Below are 27,709 nucleotides of genomic sequence, written 5' to 3'. Positions count from 1 at the left end.
GAAAGAAAGGACCACTCCTTTTAATCGAGAAACTCCATGGCTGGTTTCTTCCCTGGCAGCACAACGACCTCCTGCTTTCCTCCCCGCCGAGATCTTCTCTTCTGCCGGACGAAGCACCGACTCGCAACCGCTGCCAGGAACAACTGCCCCCGCTGGAGTGTTCTCACCATTTCAAGGTACTGTGTCCGCCTGGCCTCCCTTTCTATAGATTGCTACAAGGTGACAGTAAATCCTTAACCTCTGGACTGGGCTGGCCTCTTGACCATCTAACTGGTCCCTTTCTTTTGGTCCAACTTCTTTCTGAACCTTTTCGAGACTTTTGTGCACTTTTCAACCGTGTGACCTTGGCCACATTTCGTTCTGATCCTCTTAAAGTGGATCCTTGCTTTCTGAACTCTAACTTCACGGTTTGATTCTGCCTTCCTCTCTTGCTGTGCTCTTTTGAAAGTGTTGGGATCTGTTTCAATTTATGCTCTGCCTTTCTCTCCCTTGGAAACCGAATTATTAGAGTGCCATCTGCGTTAAGCGCTCACCGCTGTCTGAAAATAAGTGGGGCTTTACTTAAGACGTGTCTAATATTCTTTTAAGGGAGTGTATATACTTTAGTGACTGTTTTTGAATGTGCTTGAGATTAGTGCCAGTGTGTTTTCTTAGATGTGGTTTTAAATAAATAATTATATATCTTTTACACCAAAGCTCTGGTCAGTGTTTGCTTTTTCTACTGTGTTTACCTGCCCTATTGTGTATGCTCTGTATACTGCCTAACTCTTCTTGAGAGAAGTCTGACTGCTCAGCCACAGCTACCAGGTAAATCTGGGTGGTGCAAACTGCTACCAATTGGGTTTACTGCTAACTCCTGTAGTCCCAAACTTTTTGCAGTGGTCCCTAAGGGAACTGCACAGGTTTCTGCCTAACAAGGACATTCTTCAGGGGCTACCTTTTTCAACAGAAAACCACTGTTCAACTTTCAAAAGTGCAACCCAAAAATCAATTTTGGTAGAGTGCGCTGAATAACAGAATTCAAATTCAGCTGTTAGTCCTTCAAACATCATTTTTATCTTGACTAGAATGAAGAATCTTCCCCTGTAACAGAATGAACATTGGCAAATTACCATATGTGAATGAGGTTCAATCTCATGACGTCAAACTCCTTCTATTGACGGTGTATCGAAATTACACTATTTAGAGATTGTGTGTGCAAATGAAAAAGACACCCTAGGCAGCACGGACTACATCCGTGCTGTACAACACATGTGATAAACCTATGCCGACTTGAGAACGTCTAATCTCTTATACCAAACTAGGGACATAGGCAATTATTAAAGCTCCAATGGTGTAACTTCAGCTTAAAAACATAATAAAACCGTCTTACCATCGGGGGCCGAACTTGTTGATGCTCGTGAGTAGCTTAAACCAACATCGAGGTAGACAGGTACCGAATCGCCTCTCACTGCGTCTTGATTTGGAGGATGCCGTAGCGCAGAGAGAACTGTGTGAATGCAGACAACAGATGTTACCGAAAGTATTTACTCAGCCTATACACCAAAGCTGTTAAAACATACTAGGAGAATAGATATTCTCGTGTAATAACGGTATCGTGGTACAAATCATCTTACCCGACTTGCTCTGTCGAGGTCCAAACCGGCAAGTGTCAAGTTCAAGCAATACAGCCCATGGGTCAAACAGGCGTTGGGTGCGACCAGTGAACAGGTTAAACAACTAACGTTTGTCTAACTTCAGAAAAGCGCGTGATACCTGCTCAGTAGGAAGCAGCGTGGAAAGCGCATAAATAAGATACTATAGATAAGGGTCCGCAACAGACAAAATCTCCTACATAATTAATTTACTGGGTGCGACCAGTGAACAGGTTAAACCACTAGCGTTTGTCTAACTTCAGAAACGCGGGTGGTACCTGCTCAGTAGGAAGCAGCGTGGAGACAGGATGTCTTCATAAAAAGGATGTCGTCATCCGTCCGAAACTAGAGTGGCGCTACCTGGTAGACTATTGATCGATGAACAGTCTTGCATATTGCTACGGCGTCCTCCAATTCAAGACGCGGTGAGAGGCGATTCGGTACCGGTCTACCTCAATGTTGGTTTAAGCTACTCACAAGCATTTACAGGTTCGGCCCCCGATGGTAAGACGGTTTGATTATGTTTTTAAGCTGAAGTTACTCCATTGGAGCTTTAATAATTGCCTACGTCCCTAGTTTGGTATAAGAGATGAGACGTTCTCCAGTCAGCCTAGGTTTATCACATGCGTTGTACAGCACGGATGTAGTCCATCAATAATGGTCGTATCTGGAGTCAGGAGTAGGAAAAAGGAAAATGGCAGAGATTAAGCGAAACAAATGGAACAACGAGACCCCGAGAGAAAATACCAGGGTGTCTCCCATTATATTTGATGGCTATGGATTAGGTTGAGTGGGTTGGAAGTTTTCTATTGTGGTTGGTTTGGCCTTAACTTCTCTATTCAGAATCCAGGTTCTGGCCCAAGGCAAGATGGAGTTTCTCAATAGAAGCTCTGATTGGCTAGAGAGGACAGGAGGACAAAAATTAACATTCTAAACTGTCACTCTCTGCCTTTCATCGTCGTAGCCCCAGCTGAGAGGACGTGTTAGTAGCTGCTCCTGCTAAAGTCTTGGGCCTTGTGGATCTGAACTTTCAGGTCCTGAGCAGTCGAGCGGATACTTTTTAAGAGGTTTTCAGGAGAAGTATCCAGTTTGTCAGAGTTCCCGAAGTTCTTTGAAGCCATTCAAGAGATAAGTGACTTTCATTTGGATATGTAAATCTGTTGTTCAGTTTTTCATTGTGTCAATTTTAGAAAGAAAAAGTAATTTTGAGCTTTGAACTGTTAATTCGCACTGTTTAAAATTAGAGTGCGGGAACTTTTGGATTTCACTTAATGGTACGTGCAAGGTTTGACTTATGAACACAACATACGTTACTCGGGCGACGTGTTTACCTCCTTGCGTATAAGTAGACTTCTGCGCATCCAAGAACTCATTTACTGGTGCGTGTGGATTTACGGTTGTGTGCGCGTGTTTTCTTCAGTGCGTGTGTCCCTCAGCGCGTGTGATTGTCAGCGTGTGTTTTCTTCAGCGCGTGTGCTCCTCAGCGCGTGTATTCTTCAACAGGTGTGTTCCTCGGCGCGTGTTTTCTTCAGCGCGTGTTTTCTTCAGCGCGTGTTTTCTTCAGCGCGTGTTTTCTTCAGCGCATGTGATCTTCAGCGCGTATGATCTTCAGCGCAGGTGTTCATCAGCGAGAGTGTTCTTTAGCGCGTGTGCGCGGTTTTGGACAAGGGTGCGCACGTTCAATTAATCTACGTACTTTCTTCAGTGCGTGTGTTGTGTATTTTACTCGCAGTTGCTTGCGTTCTTCAAGAAACATGGTTCTCCATTAATGCATTTGAATGTTTAAAAACCCAAGAGAAAAGATTGAAGATCAGCATTCATTAAAATCCGTCATACTGGAACTATTTACAGTTTTAAAAGGCAAAGGTCAAGGCTCATATGGTTTGCTTATTATAAAGGAGTTGCTGTCAATTTCCAGAGACTCAAGCAAAGAGGTAGAAAGATTTTTTCAGCAATTTCTTCAGTCTTCTCTGGGATATTTTAGGAGAAGAACCAGGTATGATTCTTTACACTATTGTTAAGGATTTAGAGTCTTTATATCTTGATGATTAGTAAGTAATAAGAGGATTTGTGTTTGCTTCTGTATTCACTGCAGGTTCAGCAGCAGCTAGTCTTGACGTCGCCAACCTGGTATTTTTTGTTATCCACTTCCCCCTTACCCTTAGGGGTGTAGTTAACAGAATTGGGTTTAATCTAGTTCTGAGAATTACACTTCAGGGGGACTGTCGGGGGTTCAGCAGATTCCGCGGACACAGGGAAACTCTCAGCCTGACAGTTGCCTGCCATTTGGTGTCTATACTGCTTACCGGATTGCGCGTAGTCTCCTTGTGAAAGGCGTGTACCTTGTCTTACTTCCTTGTGCATTCGGAAGCTTGTCAGGGCTGACGTCGGCCCTATTTGAATATGGTGCTGAAATGTCAGAGCCCTGCCCTGATCGGGTACCGTAGCAGTGAAACCTCCTGCATGCGTACTTTATGGTTTCCAGTCCTATTTTGCATTCTATTACCTAAAACATGTCTCACTGCTTCCCTCTTTGAAGGACCCGTAACCGAAGCCTAGTGGTATGTGGAATGACACATGAGTTAATAAACTGACTCGATCTAGCTGTGCACGTAGTGCTTCACGGCCTGCCAACATAGCTGGCCGTTTCTAGTTAGCCTACCCGTTGAGTCGGAGAATGCAGAACTCTCATCGGTGATTTGCAGGGTCATTGCACTGTCAGGTCTAGTCAAACTACCCATTCTGTTTTCTCATTGAGCCCCTTCAGCATGCTTTTTGTCACGAAAATGAACTGTTCTTCCTTTTTCAGGAGCATTTTTTTATCACGGTTGCTGTCAATACTGGGTCTTAACTTATATACAATGTACCATTTAAGGTTATTTGGTTTATGAACTCTCTCTATCTAGTGATCCACTAGCGGAGCGTTCTGTGTGCTTTTTCTGAGACAGCTCCTATGTTCCCCTATTCTGAGTTTTACTTTCCTGTCTGTTTTTCTAATATAGATTTTCTTTCAGGGGCACCAGATGAGATATACTACCATCGCTGAGTTACAGTTAGTGTGTTGGGTTTGTTTCCATGGAGATTTTAGTTGAATATTAATTTCTGTACTCTTAAAGGTATAGGAGCAGCATGTACAATGCCCACACGGATAGTGTACGATGATGTCTGGCATTCCCCATTGCTGGGGCAATGCGCGCTGTTTGATCAGTCTTATACTGATGTCATTCGTGTGATGTGTTCTTTCAAGTTCCTACTCCTTTTGACCGCTATGATGGGTCTAAGTAGCAGTTGTTAACTTTTTTCCTAGAATATTCCAATTTTTGACGATAATCTTCTTGATTCCATTAGACAACTGGCTGTAGTGTTGACCAAGAAGAGTTTGTTACTTTTGTCATTGTCTTTCTCCTCTGGTTGATCCTAATATTCCAAAAGGGCCTCCCTATGGTTGTTACATGCCCTTTTAAGGGCTGGGGTGTTAACTGCATCCGGATACCCACGTTGCATCAACCGTTCTTTCATCTTAACGGCCTCCCTTTTGAAGTCCATTTTGTTAGTCCTTTTTAAACGAAGGAATTGACCCAGAGGGAGGTTGTCCCTCACATGAAGAGATTGGAAGCTGGTATAGTCTAGGACAGAGTTTCTGTCCGTAGGCTTATTGAAAGGTTTCACATACAGGCTTTTCTTGACAGAATCGACTGAAATCGTAACATCCAAGAAGCTCAAGGATTCTATACGGTAACTGGATGTAAACTTCAAGAAATGGTCTTGGGTGTTGTTCCACAGACAGAAATTCTCTAATTCATCAACGCTTCCAGTCCAGATTACAAAAATATCATCAATATACCTCCTCTAAGTGTGTATATTTTTGGCAAATGGGTTCTGTATCATCATGATCTTGAGGAGTTCAAAAGACTCCATGTAAAGGTTGACAATGCTGGGTGCCAGAGTGGCCCCCATGGCCGTCCCTTGGATCTGTTTATAGAAGTCCCCATTGAAATGAAAATAGCTTTCCATCAGTGACATTTCGGCACACCACAAAAAAAATGAGACCAGAGTTTTTCTCATGGTGTAATCTCGAAGTAGCGACTCTTCCAGCACTTCCAAAGACTCTTTATGTGGAATGCTGGTGTGCAGTGCGAGCAAGTGTGTGACCAGAAAGCCTCGAAGGTAGCTGGAAGGATGTCTGCAAACTCCATTGTGGAAAGCAGGTGAAAACAACACAATGCAGAAGTGCGAACTGGACTAGAGACGCTGGAGAAAACATGTGATTCTGCCCAAAGCCAGTAGGGACCTGGGGACGTTCCGATGACCGTGCCAACAGCAATTTGAATGTGATACCATTGTTAATACTACAAGAAGATTGTTTGAATGCAGAAAGGGCAAAGTACAATCCCCAGTGGGCTATGGATGGATGGATGCATGCAATGCACGTATTGGGCAAATCTTGACCAAACCTTACCGCACACCTATATACCCAGCGAAGAGCAATATACTGCATTGCTGATACAGAGATAGACTGTGAAACGCATGAAAAGCCTTGGCAAGGCAAGAAGTCAGGCAATTGAAATGCATGAGAAGTCCTTGTAGGGGAGTATACCAGACAAGTGAAAACCACAAGTGAATTCTGTTGCAGTTGGAGATGCATAAAGATTCCTGGCAGGAGAGTTATACAAGGTAATTTGCAAAGCTTCCAGAAATGCTAAGGAAAGACAGTGTTTTCTGACCCAAGGCCATATTGGTGTTCTAGAAAGACTGTTACAGAACTTGTTACCTAAACAGGAACTTTGTGAATCACGGAGAGACACAAAGGAACTGTTAGTAATAGACACACTTGCCATTCTACTTAAGAATTCAGGGGAACGGGTCCACCCTCTGGATCCTCAGGATTCCACCTTGTAGATGATTTTTGTTGGCGCTGTTCTTACTTTTAGTTCTGAACACTTTTTTACTGGTATCAAGTTGAAGATATTTCCTTACACATTTTTATTGTTTGTTTGTAGTGTTCAGGTCAGGATATAATGTTTTGGACTCAAGGACAGCTTTTCAGTTATTGACATCCTGACACAGATAGATCCTTAGTTTTGGTTTATAGGTAGGGAAACTCCACTTTAGCATAGGGTCAGAGAGGCATTTTCCCTACCCGTTTTCGTTAAGTATGCATCTTTGACAAAAACATGACAACCTTGTGTCTGGGTCTCACTTCTGACCCTTCACAGCTACCTTACTGCAGCCATCGCCATTCCGAGTGCATTCTTGTGCTACACAACACCTGCTCTTCTATTTTCAGAGCATGGCCCCAACAGATTCCTGATTCTGGAACCGGTGAAGTAGTCTCTGGTAAAGATCTCAGAAAGGGGATAAGTTAACATACCGGTTTTGTCCCCCCTACCTCCATAGGGTTACATGGGCATAAAGTCCTGGCCCTATCCCTCCCTTGCCTGAGTCAGTTTGGTGGTGGTCTTGTCAAGGAATCCCCCCCACAATCCTTTCTAGTGTGGTGGGACAGAGAGGGATACTTAGCTGAACTTTTCCGAACTTTTGGAACACTAAATCACACCCACTGGCTTTGCTCAATTTAATAGTAAACCTATCTGAGCAGTATAATATATGGAACTGGTGACTCTGGGGCACTAGGCCCCCTTCCATCTCAGGGCTGGACTTACTGAGGGTTAGGGATTTATTTCTAGGACTGCTCTAAAATGTTTTATCTATATTTTCTCAAGTAATTACTTACCTATGATTCTTTTACCTGTGTTTTGTTGAATAAACTGTTTATCTTTTTACTGACTTAACCACATACAAGTAGTGAAACTGTTGCTTAACTGTCTTTGAGGTAAAGTGCAGGGGCCTTCTCTAGAACGGAAACTGCTCTCCTGAACACCCGTGAAGACCTGCTCTCTAATCTCGATGCCAACTCTTCTTCCGTTCTCATACTTCTTGACCTTTCCTCTGCCTTTGATATGGTCAATCATGCCACCCTGATAAATCGGCTATGTGATACCCTCGGTATAACGGACCTGGCTCTGGACTGGATGACCTCCTTCCTTTCTGACTGGCTATCCCAGGTTCAATTGGGTCCTTTTCTCTCCACCATCTCACTCTCCGCCTGTGGTGTCCCCCAGGGCTCTATCCTCTCACCTTGGCTGTTCAACATCTACCTGTCTCCTCTAGCCCACCTGATTTCCACCTTCTCTCCTAACTTCCAGTGTTATACGGATCACACGCAGCTCCCCAAGCTTCCCTCCTCATCTTCCTCTCTCATTACTGTCTGCTTTTCAGGCATGGTGCTATTCTAACGATCTCTGCCGTAATGCCAGTAAGACAGAGATCCTTCTCATTGGCACCCCTGCTCCCTCTTTCCCTGCCTCACTCTGGCTGTCCTCCATGAGCCCCCTCACCCTCCTGTGAGGCAAAAAAATCTTGGTGTCATCTTAGACTCCTGCAGATCAGACACTTTTCCAAGCAGAGAGTGGGGGTAGATCTCTCACCTCCCACTGGAATGGGCTCCCTTCTCTCTCAGACTTGAGACAAATCACTTTAAGTTCCAGAAGCTTCTCATGACCTTCCTTTTCTCTTCTTCCTTGTCTCTCCCCCTCCCCTGCTAATGTCCCTGTGTGCTTCTTGACTGGCTCCCTGGTTCCTTCAGAGTTCCCCAGGGCACCAAGCTCCCCCCTCCTCCCCATCCCCCCTCCCATTCCAGTCTACCCCTGCACTTGGTCTCCCCGGACGTCAACCATGCCCCCCTCCACCAACCTGTGAATGTCCTTCCTGGCCAGTCCCCCTGCATTTGCCTGGCTGGACCTGCACCCTTGTAGCCCTTCCAGCCCTTTACATCACACTTAGCTCGTGGACCTTCCTTCCCATGCACTCTCTTGCTTTCCCCCAGTTCTGTCCACTGGGCCTCCAATAGCACTTGTTTTTCCTCAAAGGCCCTTCAGCCCTGACCGGCACTCCGCGCCCTTCCTCTCCCTCCCCCTGCACTTTTCTTACTGCACTTGCACGTTCCGAATGTCACAAGGCCTAGTAGGATCATTTTTGTTTTCTCATCCCTGTCCCCCCCTACCCCGCCACACTGTTGTCTTGTTGCACCTTAAAACACATTGTGTATAGGTGCATTATAAATGCCCAATAAATACTGAATAAAATAAGTTAGCCTCCCAAAATCCAATTCCAGGGTTGTTTTTGGAAATCCATCTTAGAAGTAAGTAAGACATGATTCATGAGGTGCTTACACTCTAATTACAATTGCACTAGTAAACCTTGCAGATGTATATTAATGATCATGGGGGGCTTTTAGGATTTGTGCTGAATCACAAGGTTCATATTTTTTCCTCTTATAAAGACCATCAAAGAATTTGATATATTTGTATTCATGTACTATTTATTTTTTCTTTGTAGGATCCAAGAAGAGCGTGATGAACGGTATAAAACCAAAGGCAGAACAAGTAGATTTGCGCCTCCACCATCCGATTCAGATGGCCAGCGACGCTCAGGTAAGCAGTATCTTTAACATTTTTGTCAGGCTGCAAATTTGGAGCAAAACATACATTTTTCCAAATTGGTGAAAACAAACTTTCTGTTTCATGTCTTCAAGTAGAATTTAAAAAAAAAAAAACATTTTAAAACCCTACTAAAGCATTCTTTAGACACTGCTCCTATTAGGTGCTTTGTTCTTACCATTTTACAAGTGTGAAACGTATTTGGTTATTAAATTTAGTACACTTGCTATGTCCTGTGAATTGCGCTTTATTTTACTTTGTTTACAGGTATTTAGCTAATTACTAAGCACATCCAATATAAAGTGATTTACGAAGGATAAAACAATTTAGATAAGTAGGAAAAATAGAAGATTTTACTAAGAGCCTACTACTTGGTCTGGTTTGGAAGCTGAACAAAGACCACAAGAGCACACAGTGGGGTAAGCGAACCTTGGCCTTCCTAAATTAAGGTGGTTGAGCAGATTATTATCACCCCATTTCTTAGGGCCAGAATCACTTACAAGATCTTTCCTCTTGGTTATAATCTCTCTCTAATTTCCAGAATTCCAGAGCGTTCAATTTAAGCAGTTTGAAAGGAGAGAGTAAAATTACTTTTTTTAGTAATAGAAAAATATTAGGAATACGTGACTACACAGGTCATAAACTGTGTCCTTAGTCCAACAGGACCTTTGATGCTCACTTGCGCCTTTAGGAATTGAACTTCCAACAGTATTTTAAAAGTGCAGTGCATTGCATTTACAGTAACGTACTAATTTCATTGGTTGTGTGGTTCTTCGTAAACGTTGGTGGCCTAATGCAAGCCTATGTGTGGGAATCTAGGTTTGCACATAGGTCTCCACAGATTGAAGGAGTTAAAAATAAAAACCTGGAGAAAGACCAGGTGCTACTCTCATACCACGCTGGACTAGAGATTGCAGAGGAGTTTTGACATGTGCATCTGGGAGTGCAGCATTTCTGATGTGCATGGAAGAGGGTCTTCAACAACAAATTCCCTCAACACCTTATCCAAGGGACAAAGTTGGGTCCTGGCACAGCAAGAGTAGATGCCAATAGGAGATCCACCTGAAGAAGACGTCTTAAGCATTACTGTCTTTAATCAGTCTTTCAGCTTACAAGGTGGAGTCCTTTGAGCATCAGGATCTGGATACTTTGCCTTAGAACCTGCCCATATGGTAGACTACTGCAGAGGACCTGGGCCAGAATGTCACTTGGAGCCTAGGGACCCCAAGTTTTAAGAACTGGAACGAGAAGTGCTCTACGATGTTTTAATCAGGCGACATCTAATTCAGGGGAACTTTCCACCCACCCCAAACCAGGTGTGCACAATTTTCCTTTATTTAATAAAGTTTTTTTTATGAATCTGGGGATCCCAATTTAATACCATTTGATTCCTTACAGCTTCCTCCTGTTTCGTGCCAAGTAACACACCATCAGTGATCATCTTGGGGCAAAAATGCAGCTGCAGAAAAAGCTGCCGTTTAAAAATGCACCTTTAAACGCATTTATATGTGGGGTGTGGGTTGGGGTTATATTTATGGTAAGGCAGGAGTATGGGGAGGTTGCGGGGGTCTCCCCCGCATTGAAGTCCATTAGAAATTGCCTTTTCAATGGCAGATTTTTCTGCTGTGGGATTTTGTGTGGCGAGATTATCACATAGAACCGTAACATAACACACAGGTTTGCACATAAGGTCTATTTATGAACAAAATAAAATTAATTGAATCAGTTTAAAGATACATTGTTTTTTAATGAAAGGCCAATGATAAGAAATAATCAACACTTCCAGTGAGTGCTTCTCTCAGTGAGGCAGTTTGGCGGTGAGCTACGCCTGATTCAACTTGGCTGTGCAAAATGTTGTTACCTGGTTCTCGATCACTAGCTCCTCCCCGGAATTCTGTGGCACTCAGAAGCACAATGAGTTGCCTATCTGCCCACACGCTTCTGAGTGCAAGGTGGTTTGACGGTTCGGACATGAGCCTGGACTGCATTGGACAGGAAACTAAAATATTATTGACTCTTTGTTTGTTGTAAAGCACACAGAAGGAGTTATCAAAATAAATATCAGCAGTGTGCAGCTGTGTGTTTCTGTGGTACCTGTGGAGTTCTGTTTTCCCCGTTTTGAGTCTCTCTATACTGCTTGTTGCGTGTCTATGGGAGGAGCATAGAGGCAGAGACAGCACAAGACCTCACATAGAGGCTGCCTGCGCAGAGCGAGCAGTGTGCAGCTGTGTGTTTCTTTGTTTGTGCACGTTGTGCTCATTGCGTGTCGCATTCGCGGGAGTAGATCATTGGTGATGCTGTATTTTTCTATGAGTGAACAAAGCACCCTCCCCTTTACTTGGGGACGTGGGCTCAAACAGCGAAGGGGCGCTACAGTGAGTGGAATATTATTTGTTTTACAGCAGTACCATGAATCTCCGTAGTCACAGAAGGGGAGGGCCGGCGCACTTACCTAACTTACCAAGCTCCCTGCCGGCCTCAGAAATTGAGGTCATTTGTAATGATTTTGATGTACCGGCGTGAAGTAGAGAAAATTCAATCATGTTCTGTAAAATGGAGGCTCCGGCCCGGGTGGTGACTATGATTACAGTGGCCTCATTTCTAGGACTCGATTATACTCTAACAGCAACGGCAATAAAAAGTAAGATCACAGAGTGTTTTCCTTGCGGAAATGCCCTAACATTGGGTTTTGAAATACCGGCAGGAAATCATAATAAGCCAATATTGGAAAGTGAGATCGAGCCCTTCATGACAAAAGTTGACTTCCTGCCTGTTGGTGCTGATGGGTGATGGCAGAGAAAGCGTTATGTTATCTGGAGGTAGCTTGACGCATGATTCATTTTCAAATACCCATGAGCTGTTTAATACTCCTGCCTGCGAAGTTGAATCAGGTCTAAACAAATCCTCAATTTTGTCAAGCTCTACAGATTATGGGGCCGCAAACACTGGCAGCCCTTAACTATATTTTGTCCTCACTAGTAAAAGTCTTTGACATTCTAAAAGAGGAAGTCTGGGTAAATGCGGAACAATTGCATGGAATTCAGGAGATTTTAGGTTCTATTCCCAAGAAGGAAGAAGGAAGAAGTCGGGTGCTTCTTCCAAAATGAGGTTTTGGGGATTGTTGACATCGAGGAGGAATTCGAAATCATGCCCTTTTATGAAAAGGGCCTTGACATTGTACTTAATACAGAAGAGATTAAAAAATCTATTTCTCTTGCGGCAAACCAATTTAAACAAAATGATGGGTGTGAAAATTCCGTACACCATGGACCTCCCATTGTACAATACCACGACCCACTGCTGGTGAACGAACAAGGTGGACACAGGAAGGGTGCAGGGGGGCTGGAGATAAGGAAGGAAAGATCTTCGCAAGATTCTTGCTCTTCACCCCAAGTTTGGAAGAATCCTTTCATCCAGATACCCCTCCCTCGTTGGAGCTTATACGACTATGAGCCGTCGGGGATGATTTAGAACAATCAGTGGTTATAGTGGACTGCCCTTCGGGACAGATAAATGAAGTATGAGTACCAAAAAAGAAGGAAAAGAAGAAGGACATTGTAAATGAAGCGGGGCAGTAGGAACAAAAGACAAAAAGACAGAAAATCGAAGAAAGCAAATATAAATTCATCTTTGAAGTTTGCAAGATCATTAAATTTTCATCTTGAACAGCAAGAACTCTCTTCTTAATGTGAGTACGGGTGGATTAAAGATTGCTCCACTATTTAAAAAATGTAGTGATGCACCACAGAAGCCTAAGATTTCAGTTCAAATGGCCTCTCAATAGTCCCTAAATTATATAATGGGTAATACCCTGTTTCAAAGAGATCAGGAAGAGCCATCCTTAAGTTTCATGAAAAATTCAGTACGGTTATGTTCACAACCAGTCCAGGGTTGTTTAGTGGATCACATGAGTGAACAAAATAATAAAGCGTTGGGGGATCCAGTCCTCCGCCTCGCTACGGGGCGAAGAATAAGTTATCATTAAAAAGGTACAAGGACGGGTTAATTTGGCAATTAATAATTTGGAAGTCTCAGCTTCAGGTTCTGTGGGGGATTTTACCTCCACAGACAATGGTCGAGCTAGGGACCTTCAATAACGAGAGGCAATACAGAGGCAAATAGTGCCCTTTGGGCCCCTTACTAAACAAGTGGTGGTAAATACGCAGTGGGTGGACCCCTTGTTTGATAACCCCTGATTTGTCGAATGCCCGGTTTTTCCTGGAGGCTATCTTCATACAGGAGGACGGTGCAATTTTGAATAGAGGTACTGTGTTCAGTATTTTGAACAAAATATAATATTTAAAAGCAATAGCCTCTAAGGGTGTAGATTTGATGGATTTCTACGATGATAAAGAAGAGATCTTGTGGTTGTCACTGTTAGTTCTGGACTGGTTAGATATCTCATTTTTGCATCGATGGATGAATTCATGAAGGGGTTCTGATATACACACTAGCAACAGTGAGGTGCTAAATTACCCTTCTTTAAAGGGGAAAGAAGCGCAACTGTAACGCTTACCTCTGGTGCCATGCAGGAGGGCCTGGTCCGGACTGTTCCAAAGCGTTGCTCCCACAGGATAACTCTGCTATGGTGAATGCCCAAGCCACCGCTGAAAAACCAAAACCCAGGGAGCAGTGAGGTTGGGAGGGACCCGGTAGAACTTGAGACTTCTGGTAAGGTGTGTGAGGGGGCCTGGTTGAAGACCAAGAGGTAAGTAAGTGCAGATATTCAGTATGTGTCTCCCAGCCCCCCCCCACCTTCCTCTTGTGTTCCCCTTAGTTAGGCTGGCTGGCGCGCAGGTGGTTGTGCTCACTGTATTTGGATGAAGAGGACATGCTGGAGATATCAGGTAAGCATCCGACTCCAGTTGCTTCATTGAGTGTAGTGGTCCAGGCCAGCTGCGACACACTGGATGCTGAAGGTATGGAGGTAAGTCTTTGTACAACGCGGCACTGTCCCTGTAGAGGCTTTTAGCTTGCAGCACGGACCGCAGCGTGTTTCGTGCTGTTCGTTCTTGTCAGGTGCTGCGGTGCGCTCTAACAAGTCTCTTATGTTCTTTTCCACAGATGCGGGTCTCATAGGATACCATTGGTTAGGTCGACCACTCACAAGAAGTGAGTGGAGCGGCTGATCGTCTGTTCAGGTAAGGTTGTGCTGAATGGGGCACTCAGGTGGGTTTTGACAGTTAGATTTAATCTCCTACCGTTTGTTTTCTCTTTTCAGAAGTGGTGTTTGCTGCAGACCTCGCTTGGCGATGATCCCAAATGCATATCGGGACAGAAGCTGGAAGCAGAACTCTTACGGCAAAGTCTGTGAGAATATACGGCTGCAGGTGCGTCTGAGCTGCGGTTTCAAGTGAAGTTCAAGACTGAGGTATAAAGCGTAACTCTTACGCTGAAGTTGGTGGTAAGTATGGCTGCAGATGAGTCTCAGCATGCACCAGTAGGCTAAAGTCTCTGTGCACGTGGAAGACAGGAGCGGTAAGCATTACACTGCTCTGCTAGGTAGCAGGAGAAACGCTAAGCGCAGGGTGTGGCCCGGGGTGTGGTTTTATAGCCTCGCACCGCACCATGTTAACACTAGACCACTAGGGATTTCAGATCTTTGGACCTGCCGCGGGCCATCTTGAGTTACAAAGTAGGTTCTGTCTTGGCGGCCATGTTGGTGTGGGTCAAGACAGCTTCCACCAAACGCCTGCACCAGCCAGCCACCCTGCATGTCCAGCTTCTCCCTACCCTGTCATGGGGGGATATGCCTTGTGAGCTCGCTGGGGTTGTGACAGCAACCAAAGTCGGGAATGATTTTTATCTTATGCTCCAAAGATCAGAGTAGGGTAGTAACTATGTAATGTCCAGAGGGTGTGAATGCCAGTTTAGGGGATGACTGGTCCTGGTTATCTCAGACCCTAGGTAGCCAAACTAAGGCGGGCAGATTAAGACCAGGTTTTTAGCATCTGCCAGTGGAGTTAACGAGGGATCCAACATTAACTCAGTGGATACGTGTGAGAAATTATGAAAGCACGATTTAATTATTCTCCAAGAATCGTTTATGGTGGATAATGTATCATTAAATGGCTATCATAGTTGCCAATAAAATGCCATATAAGGTTTATTTGGCCTGCTAAAGGTGGGTTTAATTATTACAGCTACAGCTGAGGCCGTCTCAGTTTGGAGGTATTGAATAGTTCTATGTCTGGTATTCTGGCAGCACATCCTATATTGAAGAAAGACAGCCATAACTTGCTAATAATTAATGTGTATTGCAATTGTGTAGGGAGGTCACAAAATCGCATGATGGATCCTGATTGAAAGGTCAGAGCGGTGTCTATTCGGCTCTCTCATTATACAGCACAAGATTTCAATCCAAACTGTTTAAATCACCCAAAAAGCTTGAAGGCTCAAAAAGATCAAAATTACTCAATGAGTACAGTCTAAAATAATAAAAGGAATAACTGGTCTACATTTTTTAAAGTTTGGAACCTATGTGTGGTGACGGCAGATAATTGAAAATGTGATTATTATGGTAACACATGGAAAAGACCATGCCGTCCGGTTATAGCGCCTAGAGGAAGCAGCCCTCTCAGGACCGGTCCTGGCTTGGTTCTCGTAATTTCTTACTGATCATTTGTTTGTTTGTTTGTTTGTTTATTTTATTTATATAGCGCACCAGACCCTGGAGTAAAAGGGTACTTATAGGCAAGTTACAGAAGGCCCAGTATATATAGAATTAACAGTAATACCATATGTGGAGGTAATATACAATATATACAGTCAGTGCAATTAGGGTAAACAATTGAGACATTTGAATAGTATGTACAGTATATACAGAATGCGTGGTTTTAGTCAGGCTGAGGATTAGTTTATTGTTTGTCCAATACCCAACCAATGACTAGCTTCCTGAACATATGGAATGAGGGGGCAGACTTGGTGCTCAGCGGTAGGGAGTTCCAAAGTTGAGGGGCCATGAACCAAGAAGCTTGAGCCACCAGCTTTTTTGGAGGAGAATCTAGGCACAATGAGGCAGAGGGTGTTGGCAGATCTGGTAATTCTGGTGTTAGGTTTCAGGGAGAGTTTGTTGGTAAGATAGGCGGGGCAAGGTGGTTAAAGGCTTTGTATGTGAGGCAAAGCGTTTTTAGGTCAATTTTTTGTTGAATGGAAAGCCATTTGCAGGAGATTCTGATGGGGGAGATATGCTCTCTCCTAGGGATGTTTAATGCTGCACGCAGCGCGTTGTTTTGGAGAACTTGGAGCTTATTAATTATGGCTTGGTTAGCCCCTAGGTAAAGGCTGTTACAGTAATCAAGCTTAGATTGTATAAGCGCTCTCGCCAGTGTGAAGCAACCATTCGTGGATAGAAAAGGTCTGCAAGCTCTAATTAGTTTCCCATTGTAGGCGGCAGTAGAGGCAGTCATGTTGACTTGTTTTGAAAGGTTAGTGTTGGTGTCAAGATAAATGCCTAAGGTTTTGACGTGTTTGGCAACAGGGATAGTGTTGCCATCAATGGTGATGTTGGAATAAGCAGGACTAAGTTTCTGTAGTTTATTAGGAGAGCCGACCAGGAGAAGTTCCGTCTTCTCATCATTCAGGCAGAGGCCGTGTGTGGCCATCCATGCCTGAATGATGGAGAAAATTTTGTTAATGCTGGTGACGTCAGCCAGGTAGTTGCCAGAGATAGTGGGGAGTATCTGGGTGTCGTCTGTATAATTAGTGTAGGTGACACCTAGATGGTCCAATTTGTCAACGAGGGATTTAGTAAAAATATTGTAGAGGGTAGGGGAGACACAAGATCCTTGTGGGACGCCACAGGTGATGGGGATGGGGTCTGCTGCAGCTGCCAGTGAAAAGACTCTCATAGTTCTATTGGCTAAAAAAGATTGTATCCAGCTGACAGCTGAGGGTGAGAAATGGGCGGCAGATGAGAGGTGGTTGCATAGTATTTTATGATCGGCAAGGTCGAACGCTGCTGCGAGGTCAAGAAGGAGTAGTATGGCTGCTTTTCCTTTGTCTTTGATGTCATCAATCTGACTTTTGAGGTCAACAAGGGCCGTTTCAGATCCATGTTTAGGTCGAAAGCCAGATTGACGTAGCCCTAGTAGTTGATTAGATTCTAGGTATTCCTGAATTTGTAAGTATGCCACTCTGTCGAGGATTTTTAGCAGGAAGGGGACCGTGGTGATCAGCCTGTAGTTTGTGGGAATGGCTGGGTCTAAGGTTTGATTTTTGAGGAGGGGGAGAATCCATGATTGTTTCAGATTGTCGGGTATAGAGTTGGTGGAGAAGGAGAGGTTTATGAGTTTAGAGATGAAGGCAGAGAGGTCTCTTGCAGCATCTTTGATGATCTGGGCAGGGCAACTATCCCCTTTGCAGTTTGAGGGTTTGAGAGATGATATGATCTTTTGGACTTCCGGTATGGTGACCTGTTTGAAAGTGAAGCCAGCGGCGGTATTGGAAAGGGTCGATGTGTTAGGGGTAGAGGAGTTGCTATTGGATAGTTGTAGTCGTTTAGCCTCAATTTTGGTTTGGAGGCCAGAGATTTTGTTGGCAAGGGCATTTTGGATGCCAGTGCACCAGGGTTTGTCTTTTACGTAAGTGTCTGTAGGTGGGTTAGGGTTTTCTAATTCCTTCAAGATGGTGAAGAGTTCTTTAGTAGAGGATCCTGCCTTATCAATTCTTACATTGTAGGCTTCCTTCTTCGTACAGATTCTCTTTTTTGTAGTGGGAGGAGAAGGTCATCAGGTTTGTTTTGTTTTCGGTAGAGGGGGTGGTTTTCCTTAGGGTTTCCATCTTGGATTTCTTTTTTCTGAGTATTTTGAGTTCCGGTGTGAACCAAGAGTTCAGATGCGCTCTAGGTTTGCCTTTGCGTGACTTGAGAGGGGCCACAGCATCGATGGCGTTTGACATGGCGTTATTGTATGTGCTGACAAGGAGGCTAAGGTCAGCAGAGGTGGGGAGCGAGTGAAGGAGGGGGAGAACTAGTGGTGTGAGGGTGTCTGCTGTGATACACTTATTTCTGGTTTGACAGGCAGGTGCGAGCGGGGATTGTTTGGGATTGGGGTTGTTAATGCTGATGTTGAATGGTATAAGGAGATGGTCTGTCCAGGCGAGAAGTTGGGGTGTTTTGCAAATGATGTTGCAATTGTAGGCTGTTATCCAGTCAATGGTTCTGCCTTTCTGATGTGTTGGTAGTGTGATGATTTGAGTATAGTTATGTTCTGCTAAGGCGTTGGTGATGGATGCGTGCGTGCGTGTCATTAGGGTCATTGTACCCGATGCTGAAGTCTCCTAGAATGATGTTTTGTGAGGCTTGGAATTCTCGGCTATTAATGAGGTGACATCTTCCTCAAATGTGCCTGTGGGACCTGGGGGTCTGTATATAAGTTGCATGTTAATAGAGCTCTTAGGGGTGGATTGTATTTTGATAGAGAGGTGCTAACATGATTCAAGTTGAGAGGAGGTGATGGATCTGAGGTCAAGTCAGGATTTGAAGATGAATGCTACACCTCCGCGAACATTAACTCTGTCCACTCTGTGGATCTATTTCTCTACCTCCCTATTTCTCATCTTCTCGGATTCTATCTTGCAGGGTTCCTCAGGGTTCAGCCATGTCCCACATGTTGTTTAATATCTATATGCCTCATCTGTTCCTACGGTTTTCGGTGCTACTCTTATGCTGACGACACATAGATCCTGGTCCGTTTGGATCAGGAACATGATACTGTGTTGACAAAGTTTTGGGACTGTCTGTAAGCAGTAGGAAACTTGTTGAGTGCGAATTGGCTGAAGCTGAATGGGGACAAGACTGAAGTCTTAGTGTTGGGTTCTTCTCTGATCACAGCTGAATGGCTGGGTTCCTTCTGGCCTTCCACCTTGGGCGACTGTCCTACTCCGGTGAAGGTAGTTAAGAATCTTGGGGTCTTTCTTTCTTCTGATCTGTCTATGTCACTGCAGGTTAGAGCTGTTTGTAATGCTGGCCGTTTCGTTCTTAGGGTTCTTCGCCTGATCCTGTCTTTTTTGCCAGAAAAGCTGGGGCCACTAGTGGTATCCTCCTTGATTATCAGCCAGATTACTGCAATGCACTTTATCTGGCACAACTGCTTAGGGTGGTACACAGTCGCCAACTGCTGCAGAATTTAGCGGCCAGGGTGGTGACTGCGTCCCCTTATGGTGCTCATATAAGCCCAGTACTTCGAGCGCTTCATTGGCTCCCAGTGGCCCAAAGGATCCAATTCAAGTCCCTGTGTCTAGTACACGGTCCTTTCCTTAAAGAGGGACCTGAATATCTGCAGGATAAGTTCTCTCCGTATGTCCCTGGCAGAAACCTTGCGGTCAGGAGATGCTAAACTACTGGCCATCCCAAAGATACGTAGGTCTCGCCTTGGTGGGGGAGCCTTTTCTTATGCAGCCCGCCGGCTTTGGAATGAGCTACTTGCTGGCCTGAGAGCCGTAGCAGATCATCTTAAATTCATGAAAGCTCTGAAAACATGGTTGTTCTAAGGTCCTTGCTATGGTTTGCATCTCTCTGCTATCCCTGCGCCAAGATGCCCTTGGGTGATTGTGCACGTACTGAATTGCCTTAACATAACATAACATAACAAAGAGGGAATAGTGCTTCTACTATTGATTTTATAATTTTGTCATAGTGGACAGTCATTTCAAAATCGGACATTCCAGTGACCATGCAAGATTGGAAGCTACTTTTCTTGCACTCTTTTAATCTCCCTTTAAGGGCACAATGGCAATGGTTGATGTCTCGTGGGGTAAAAAAAGATTGATTTGGGAACACATGAAAATTCAAAAATATTAGCTCTCGAATGAGGGGTGAATTGATAGATGACCAAGTAGAGTTAATATGATTGCTTGTATCGTACATTAACTCCTGATCCTCATCAAAAAATGTTTAGCCCCTCAAACTCTAAAGTGAATTTGAGAAAAACTCCTTATAGTGCTGATATACAGTTCTATAAATAAGTGTATAGGAATGATGTGAGAATATTTAAACGACTGGGAGCTAGAAGTCTCTCGGTGGTTTGCTAACTAAAAAAGCTAAAACAGTGCTATAGAAACAGAGTAAAAGATTCCAAAATGGCCGCCGGAGCGTGAGGACGCGATTTGGAGTGCTCCGTTCCCAGTCCAAAGCAGCAAGATTATAAAGGTGTGTAGTTCAACCGAGGAACTGCTTCTGTTAGCTGGAATGGCATCCCTCCCCTCCCCTCTTGAAGCATAGCTGTTTGTGAGGGTGCGCACGTTGGTGGAAAGTGAAAAAAGGACCATAGCCCTAATGAGGAAGGGCGTGGCTGTGAGGTCTACAGCAGCTACCAAAGATTAAGGTGGAAAGCTCTGACATTTAAGGCTTGTGAGTTTCAGGAGAAATGCAGACATCGAGTGAGGAGAGGGCAGCCCCCTCAGACGACGCTACTATTGGAGGCAGAACTGGCGAATTGGTGGGTGAATGGAGTAAGCCTTGCAGTGAGATGTTTGAAATCAGGGCCCCTCTGTGGATGGGAAGAAGTCAGTGAGCAGGCCTGGCAGACAGAGTGACACAGAGGTGTTGGTGGAAGACTGGTGAGCAGCAGAGAAATATTATCAAAGTTGCAGGTACAGGAGCAGAGAGGCCTGATGATCTTACAAACTAAAGGTGTGGCTCACGTGTTTCTGTGGATTATTAAGACTCTCTTACCAATCGCAGTACCCCCAATTTCGAAGGCGAAGAGGGTCTGGGACTTTCTGTAATTCTTTCAATGCCGGGAGCAAAAGGGAAGGTGTCCCCTGCAAAACAGGGTGTGGTCAGAGGTGCAAAAAAGAGCCAATTGGAAAAGTGCTGGCAGCAGCAATCTGAATTGAATGTTGAAGGAGTGAGAGGAAGTCTTCGTAGAAGGGAAAATGAATCTGAAGAAGGTGGAGATATGGCACTAAGCAAGGATGACCTAACTACCTGCCTTAGATGAATGGAGGAAAGATTGACTGTGGCCATGCAAGATCAGATGGCAAGTCTTAAGGAGGATTTAAAGAACTCCTTGAAGGAGATCAGAGAAGAAGTTACTGCTTTGGCGTGGCAGAGTGGATACTGCGGAACAGGGTCTATCAGTGGTCTCAACACAAGTCATGCAAAATTCTGAAATGTTGGAACAGATCTCAAGGGCCACACATAATTTAGAATTACAAACAGAGGATTTGGAGAATCGATCCTGTGGATCGAACATAAGGATAAAGGGGCTGGCTGAAACAACAAAGGATGCAGACCTTAAAGCGGTAACACAGCAATGTGTTATAATTTGGTGTGTGTGTTTACTGGGAAGTGTGATGTCATTGGGACTGTGATGTCACTGGTTGGGAATGTGGAGTGTTGGTGGTGGTTTGTAGTGCTGGGTTCCACGAGAGTCAGTTGGACCTTATGAGCTGGGCTGGGTGGATGTCCCAGTGTTTTCTCTACGAAGTAACTGTCTTCTAATAAACTTACATGTACTTACCTTCTGGTTCCTGGCTCTGTGAGAAGGTGGCCTAGTTTACATCACTGGTGACGAGGATGGGATCCTGCTGGGAAGGGGCAGCGTGAGAAGTACTGCCTCCTTCGGAGATGTCCATCTAATCAGCTCATTTCCCCTAACAGCCAGAGGTGGTGCAGTAACGGCGGTGGTCCAACTCAGGGTCCAGGGCGGAGACCTTGAGGAATTGGACGGTAGTGTCTAAGGTACGGGCACAGGGAAGAAGGGACAACAGGTGGCGTGATCAGACCTGGTTGTGCTGAGCAGCCTTTTTCCCTGCTGTGAGGTGGCCCCTGGTCCGGAGTTGGGACCAGCTGTTTGCAGGCGGTGCTCGCTGGTGCTGGCAGGCAGTCGTTTCAGCACGCAAGGAGAAGCGGGCGTCTCGTTGGACCGGGACCAGCAACAGCAGGGGTCATTGGGCCCAAAGGGGAGGGCTGTGAGGAGCTGCACTTTCGAACCGTGGGTGAGCTGTTCCAAGGAGATCCCGCTGTTGTTCCTTGCGGGGTGCGGCCAGCGGTGTGTCGGTTGGGGGGCTGACCGGCCCAGCTGCAGAGGTTTAAGGTCGTGTTGACTCCTTCATGCCGGCTAAGCTAATGATGACGTCACCCTACGGAGGTCTGGTGTTCCAGCGTCCTCAGCTGGAACGCGCCATGCTTTGGAACGCAGTGCTTGCGCTGGTGGCGGGAGCTGGTGTGTTCCGGGAAGTCAGCTGAAGAGAGGATTATTGCAGCAGTACATTGTGGGAAAACAGGACAATAGAGCATTTTCAGCACTTTTCTGGGCACACGCTGTGCTTGCGGGGCCTTTAACTGGAGTTGGTGGTGGTCAAGGTGACAGTATGTTGTCGGAGCTGTTGAGGAGCGTGGAGGGCGCGATAGGATTTATGGACATCTGTTACACGTGTGCTTTGAAATGGGAGAAGTGGCAAGGAAGTTATGACGAATGCTGTTGTCCGGCAAGAAGGTTGGGAAGGTGGCGAGCGCTGGATCCAGATCAGTGGGGCTCATGCATCAAGAAGAAGATCAAGGAACTAAGTTTGTAGGTGTCTGGGGAGGCCTGTTGTGGTTGTTGTTTTTATGTCGTGGCGTCCGGGTAGGTGCGTGTCATGGGGTTGGGCTGCTGGGTTGATGTTGGCTGTTTATGGCTTGTTTCATGATGCATGGGGTTGTCTTGTTCATGTGGTGGCCAGTTATGTTTAGGGCAGTTATCCATTTTTGTTTTTGGGGTCGCGGATTTGGGGTATTTGCACCTTCACGTGCATTATGATGTATTGTCTTGGGGCTTCTTTTCTTTGGACCGGTGGGTGTGGGGTCCTTGGTTTGTTTAACACTGTTGTAACAATGTTTATATTTCAGGACGAGTGCCACAGACTTGTGGGTGTGGGGCTGGCGCAGGTTTTTTTTTTTAGCGCCATGTCATTTTCTACTTGCATTTCATGGTAAGGGGCGCGCGGGGTTGGCGCAGGGACTTTAAGCACCATGTCATTTTTTTGTTGTTGTCTTCTGTCTATGCCATGGTGTTGTGTGCATGTATGAGTGTGGGAGTGTTTTTGGGGCCTTTGGGGTGGCCGGGTGGGCTCTGTGGATCAGGTCTAGGTTGCGGCGCTGCTGTGGGTATAGCAGTGGTTCTGCAGTTACACATGAGGTGTGCATGGTTGCGTGTTATTGTTGATGTGTTATGGTGGTTATGCATTTCAGAGTGGCCGGGTGGCTCTGTTTCTTGGGGTTGGTTGCCGCAAGGTGATGCTGTGTATTGGTGGATATATTTCCAGGGTGGCCAGGTGGCCGGGTGGGCTCTGGCTTGGGTTTTTAAAATACTGCTAGGGCAGGATGGTCTTGTTCCAGGTTGCGATGTTTGAAGCAGTTGGTGTAGGCTTCAGTGAATTAGGTTTGGGTCCTCATCAGCGGGTTTGTGCTGGTGTTGTTAGTTTTGTTGGGTTTCATCAGTGGGTTTGTGCTCGTGTTGTTGGTTGTGTTGTTGGTTGAACTAAGTGCTTTAGGTTTTCAGTGAATTCAGTTTGAGTCCTCTTCAAAGGGTCTGGTGTTGTATGGTTGTTGGTATTTCTTTTGGCGGGTTCATCTGTGGTGCATTTTCTTGTTCCCTTCTTCCATCCCTTTCAATGGGGTTTTTGTGTTGCGGGTCTTCTTATGGGTTTTCTTCTTAGGTAGGCAGTTCTGGCTGATGGAGGTTGTTTGCCTTCCGTTTCTGTGTTTTTGCCAGTGGTGGGGAAGTGTCTCATTTTTGTGACATGGTGGTGACAGGTTGTCAAGGTATGGTTGTGCAAGGAGTGAGCGAGAAAGGTTGTGAGTTGGTGGGTGGGATTTTAAAGGGGTTATCTCCTAGTGTTGTGAGGGCTCATACGTGCTGGTCACACGTGTTTGCTGTTGGTGTTGTGTTGATTTTTGCTAAAGACGTACGGCGGGAGGAGTGTTATAACTTGGTTTGTGTGTGTTTACTGGGAAGTGTGATGTCATTGGGACTGTAATGTCACTGCTTGGGAATGTGGAGTGTTGGTGGTGGTTTGTAGTGCTGGGTTCCACGGGAGTCAGGTGGAATTTATGAGCTGGGCTGGGTGGATGTCCCAGTGTTTTCTCTACGAAGTAACTGTCCTCTAATAAACTTACATGTAAACTTACCTTCTGGTTCCTGGCTCTGTGAGAAGGTTGCCTAGTTTATATCCCAATGCTTTGTGAACTTGCTAATGGAAAAGGAGCCGTAGGATATCCGAATAGACTGAATTCACCGGGTAGGTCCAAGAAGGACTGAACAGGGGGATAGACCCGGGATGTCTTGGCTGCGCTCGCCTCATATGAAGTTAAAGATGGAATATTTAAAGCGGCCTGTAGTCAGGTGGACATTACAGTCAATGGGTCGAAAGTACTGCTTTTCTGGGATTTGGCCGTAACCATGCTGTAGAAGAGGAGTGCAATGGGACAAGTGACCAGGGCTTTAGTGGTCAAACAGATTCCCTGTAAGTGGGCTTTTCCATTTGGGTTGTTGTTCAACTGGGATGGTAAACCGCAAAGGGTTACCACATGTTCAGAAGGACTCTCCATCCTTGGATTGGAAGAAGACAACAAGGGCACAGGAATTGACCAGCTGGGCTCCACCGGGCAAGGAAGGAGACTATGGGAATGGTCTGGCTCGTCAGGAAGGAGAAGCAGAAAGATGAAAGGTCCTCCTAATAAGAGACGCGAAGATGGAAACCGTTGATGGAGAAACATTTAGGAGTGCCTGTGATATGTCGCAGTTTCACCATGGAAGGTGGTCAGAACGCCCATGCAGGATTTGGTGGGAGGGAGGGGGTGTGAACCAAAGAAACTAGATGATAGGGGATGCGCAACTTGGTCTATGAAGTAATAGGCCGGTTCAGCTTGTTATTTTGGATTGGTGTTGGAAACGTGGTCCAGGTCCGGAGTGGGGGAAAGGGGAGGTAAAGGGGGTTTTGAGTTGGGAAAAGTGGTGGGGGTCGAGGGGGGGGGTAAGATTACAGTTGTGCTAGATGGGGTTCTGTTGGAGTACCCAAACAGGTGGTCAATATAAACATCATTGTATACAAATCAATGGCAGCAATATAACTATTGTCACATAATGTATGGGGTTTGAATACCAACGAAGAGGAAAAAGCTAGAGATGCAGATAAGGAGGGGACTGATCGATATAGTTTTGCTTCAGGAAACTCACATTCGGAGAGCAGACAGACATAAATTTAAAATGCGTCGATTCTCGCTGATATTTCACGCTAATGCAATGGGGAACACGGTTGGTGTTTTCATTGGTTTTAGGGATTTGTTAGGAGCTAAGGTATGTGCTACTATGATCGACCCCCATGGGAGATACCTTTTTATAAAACTAAATATGGGGGACAGGATAATGAATTTAGGGACATTATATGCTGCAAACTGTTGGCAGGAAGAGGTTATAGACAGTATTAGAGAAGCTAAAGGCGTTTGCTGAGGGGGAAATATTATTGACTGTGAATTTCACTCTAGCTTGGGACGCTAGAATAGAAAGCACTTACATGGTGGGCAAGGGGGCAGGTCCTTCAAAAACGTTGAAAGAAAGTTTTTTTAACATGGCTCTGAAATATTTCTGGATGGTTAAAAAAGGGAATGAGAGTGGATATACATGTTTTTCGCAGGTGCACCATTCGTTCTCAAGAATTGATTGTGTGGGGTACTCCGGGAGGAAATGTTAGGTGCAATGGTTGATATAGAGACAGAGCCAATTTCTTTGACAGATCATGCCCTAATGAGAGTTACCCTAAGGGGCAGCAAACTGGGCAGTCGATTATGGACGTGTGCACAGAGGTGGTACAAGATGTAGTTTCTCAAGAAACAATAAGAGGTTTCTCAAGAAACAATAAGAGAGAGAATTAAGGAATACTTTCTTAATATTTCGGAAGAGATGTCTGAATAATTTGTGGGATGCCTTTAATGCAGTAATTGGAGGTGAAATGATCCAACTTCAGGCGGTGTGACTTAAACAAAGGCACGTCTTGGAAAAAGAATGGGAAAGCGGTTTAATGAAGGCTCAAAGGGAATTGGCGGAGAAATAAAATAGAGCGTTACAGAAAATTAAGAGATTAGGAGACAATTAGAATTACTCCACACTAAATGGGGTGTGAAATCCCCACTTAACATAAAACAATGCTATTATATTAAAGCTAATAAAGCTGACAAATGATTGGCAAGGCAATTGAAACAGCAAAACTCCAATGCCATATTAACAGGATAAAACGGAGCAATGAGTCTATAGCTAGAGTAACAGAGTATGTTGTGCAATCCTTTGTGTGATATTACACAAAACTGTATTCTTCGGGCTGTCCAGATTTGGAGGCAATTAAGGGGTATCTGAAGGATTTACATATGCCACAAGTAACGGTGGGCGACAGGGAGATGCTGGAGGGGGTATAAGAGAGGAAGAGGTGGAAAAAGTGATAAAGAGCCTCTCTATAAATAAGGTGGATTTACAGCGGTCTTTTATAAGAATAAGAACTGGTATTAACACACTTGTTTAATTAGTTTCAACACCATGGGAGAATAGAACGGTCAAAGACAGAAGCAAAAGTGATCTTATCGGGGAAACCAAATAAAAATTTGACATTAATGCAGTTCATACATACCTTTGCCATAATTAAATATTGATGCAAAAATGTATACAGGGATTTTATCTGAAAGGATGAAATATATTCTTCCATCATTGATGGGTATGGACCAATCTGGATTTATAATGGGGAAACAAACGTGGGACAACACGATAAGGGTGATATACCTGATAAAGTGGCCATTAAGAATGTTCCCGCCACGTTGGTATCCTTAGACACCGAAAAGGCGTTCGAAAGAGTTGAATGGCCCTATCTATTAGAGACAATGAAACATGGGTGTTGGTCCGAGATTTATGCAAATGGTAAAGGTCAATTATGAAGACCTGGTAATGCGCCTCTTCATTAATTTAATCATATCAGAGTTTATAAATATTGAACGAGGTACAAGACAAGTCCCCTCTCCCCCTTATTATATGCAATATATTTGGAACCTCTGTTATTTTCGATTAGGCAAAATGATGCTATAAAGGGGATTGTTTTTGGGGGAGAAATGTATAAAACAGCAGCACATCCAGTTGATATGCTAATGACGCTGACAAAACCCAAAACTATGATTCCGACACTGCTAAAAGTTCTGGGACAACAGGAGAAATTGTCGGATCTTAAATTTAATGTGACAAAATCTGAACTTCTGGGGTTGGGTCTCTCAAAGGAGCACACACTTAATACATATACATTCTCCCCGTTTCGTACATCCAGTAGTGGGGTAACGCTGACTAATAAGGTTACCCATTTATATAAAGCAAATTACCAGAATTCTTTACAGAAATTAAAGGAGGACTTCAATAGATGGACCCCCCTGAGAGTGCCCTGGTTGGGGCGTATTAATACTGGTAAGATGGTGACGTTGCCAAGATTGCTTTATTTGTTTCAAGCCATCCCTATCCCAGTCCCTCTGGAGTTTTTCAAAACAGAAAATACATTGATATCGAAATTTATTTGGCAAAATAAACGTCGGAGAGTTTCTTTAGAGGTGTTAACAAACCCTAA

General features: G+C 44.7%; 1 protein-coding gene across 5 annotated transcripts in view; it reads left to right on the top strand.

Annotated features, from left to right (window-relative positions):
* U2SURP (U2 snRNP associated SURP domain containing) overlaps window positions 1-27,709 on the top strand; it is a 1,877,492-nt gene that overhangs the window by 461,432 nt on the left and 1,388,351 nt on the right. For all 5 annotated transcript variants that reach the window (XM_069618259.1, XM_069618256.1, XM_069618257.1 and 2 more), the window contains one exon: window positions 9,033-9,127. In XM_069618259.1, coding sequence (XP_069474360.1) covers window positions 9,033-9,127 — 95 coding nt within the window. The remainder of the gene's footprint in view (window positions 1-9,032; window positions 9,128-27,709) is intronic.

Source organism: Ambystoma mexicanum, chromosome 10, assembly GCF_040938575.1.
Source record: "Ambystoma mexicanum isolate Mex_15411 chromosome 10, UKY_AmexF1_1, whole genome shotgun sequence".
NCBI classification, from domain to species: domain Eukaryota; kingdom Metazoa; phylum Chordata; class Amphibia; order Caudata; family Ambystomatidae; genus Ambystoma; species Ambystoma mexicanum.
The sequence above is the reverse complement of the archived record's forward strand: the minus strand, read 5'-3'. Positions and strand labels throughout refer to the sequence as shown.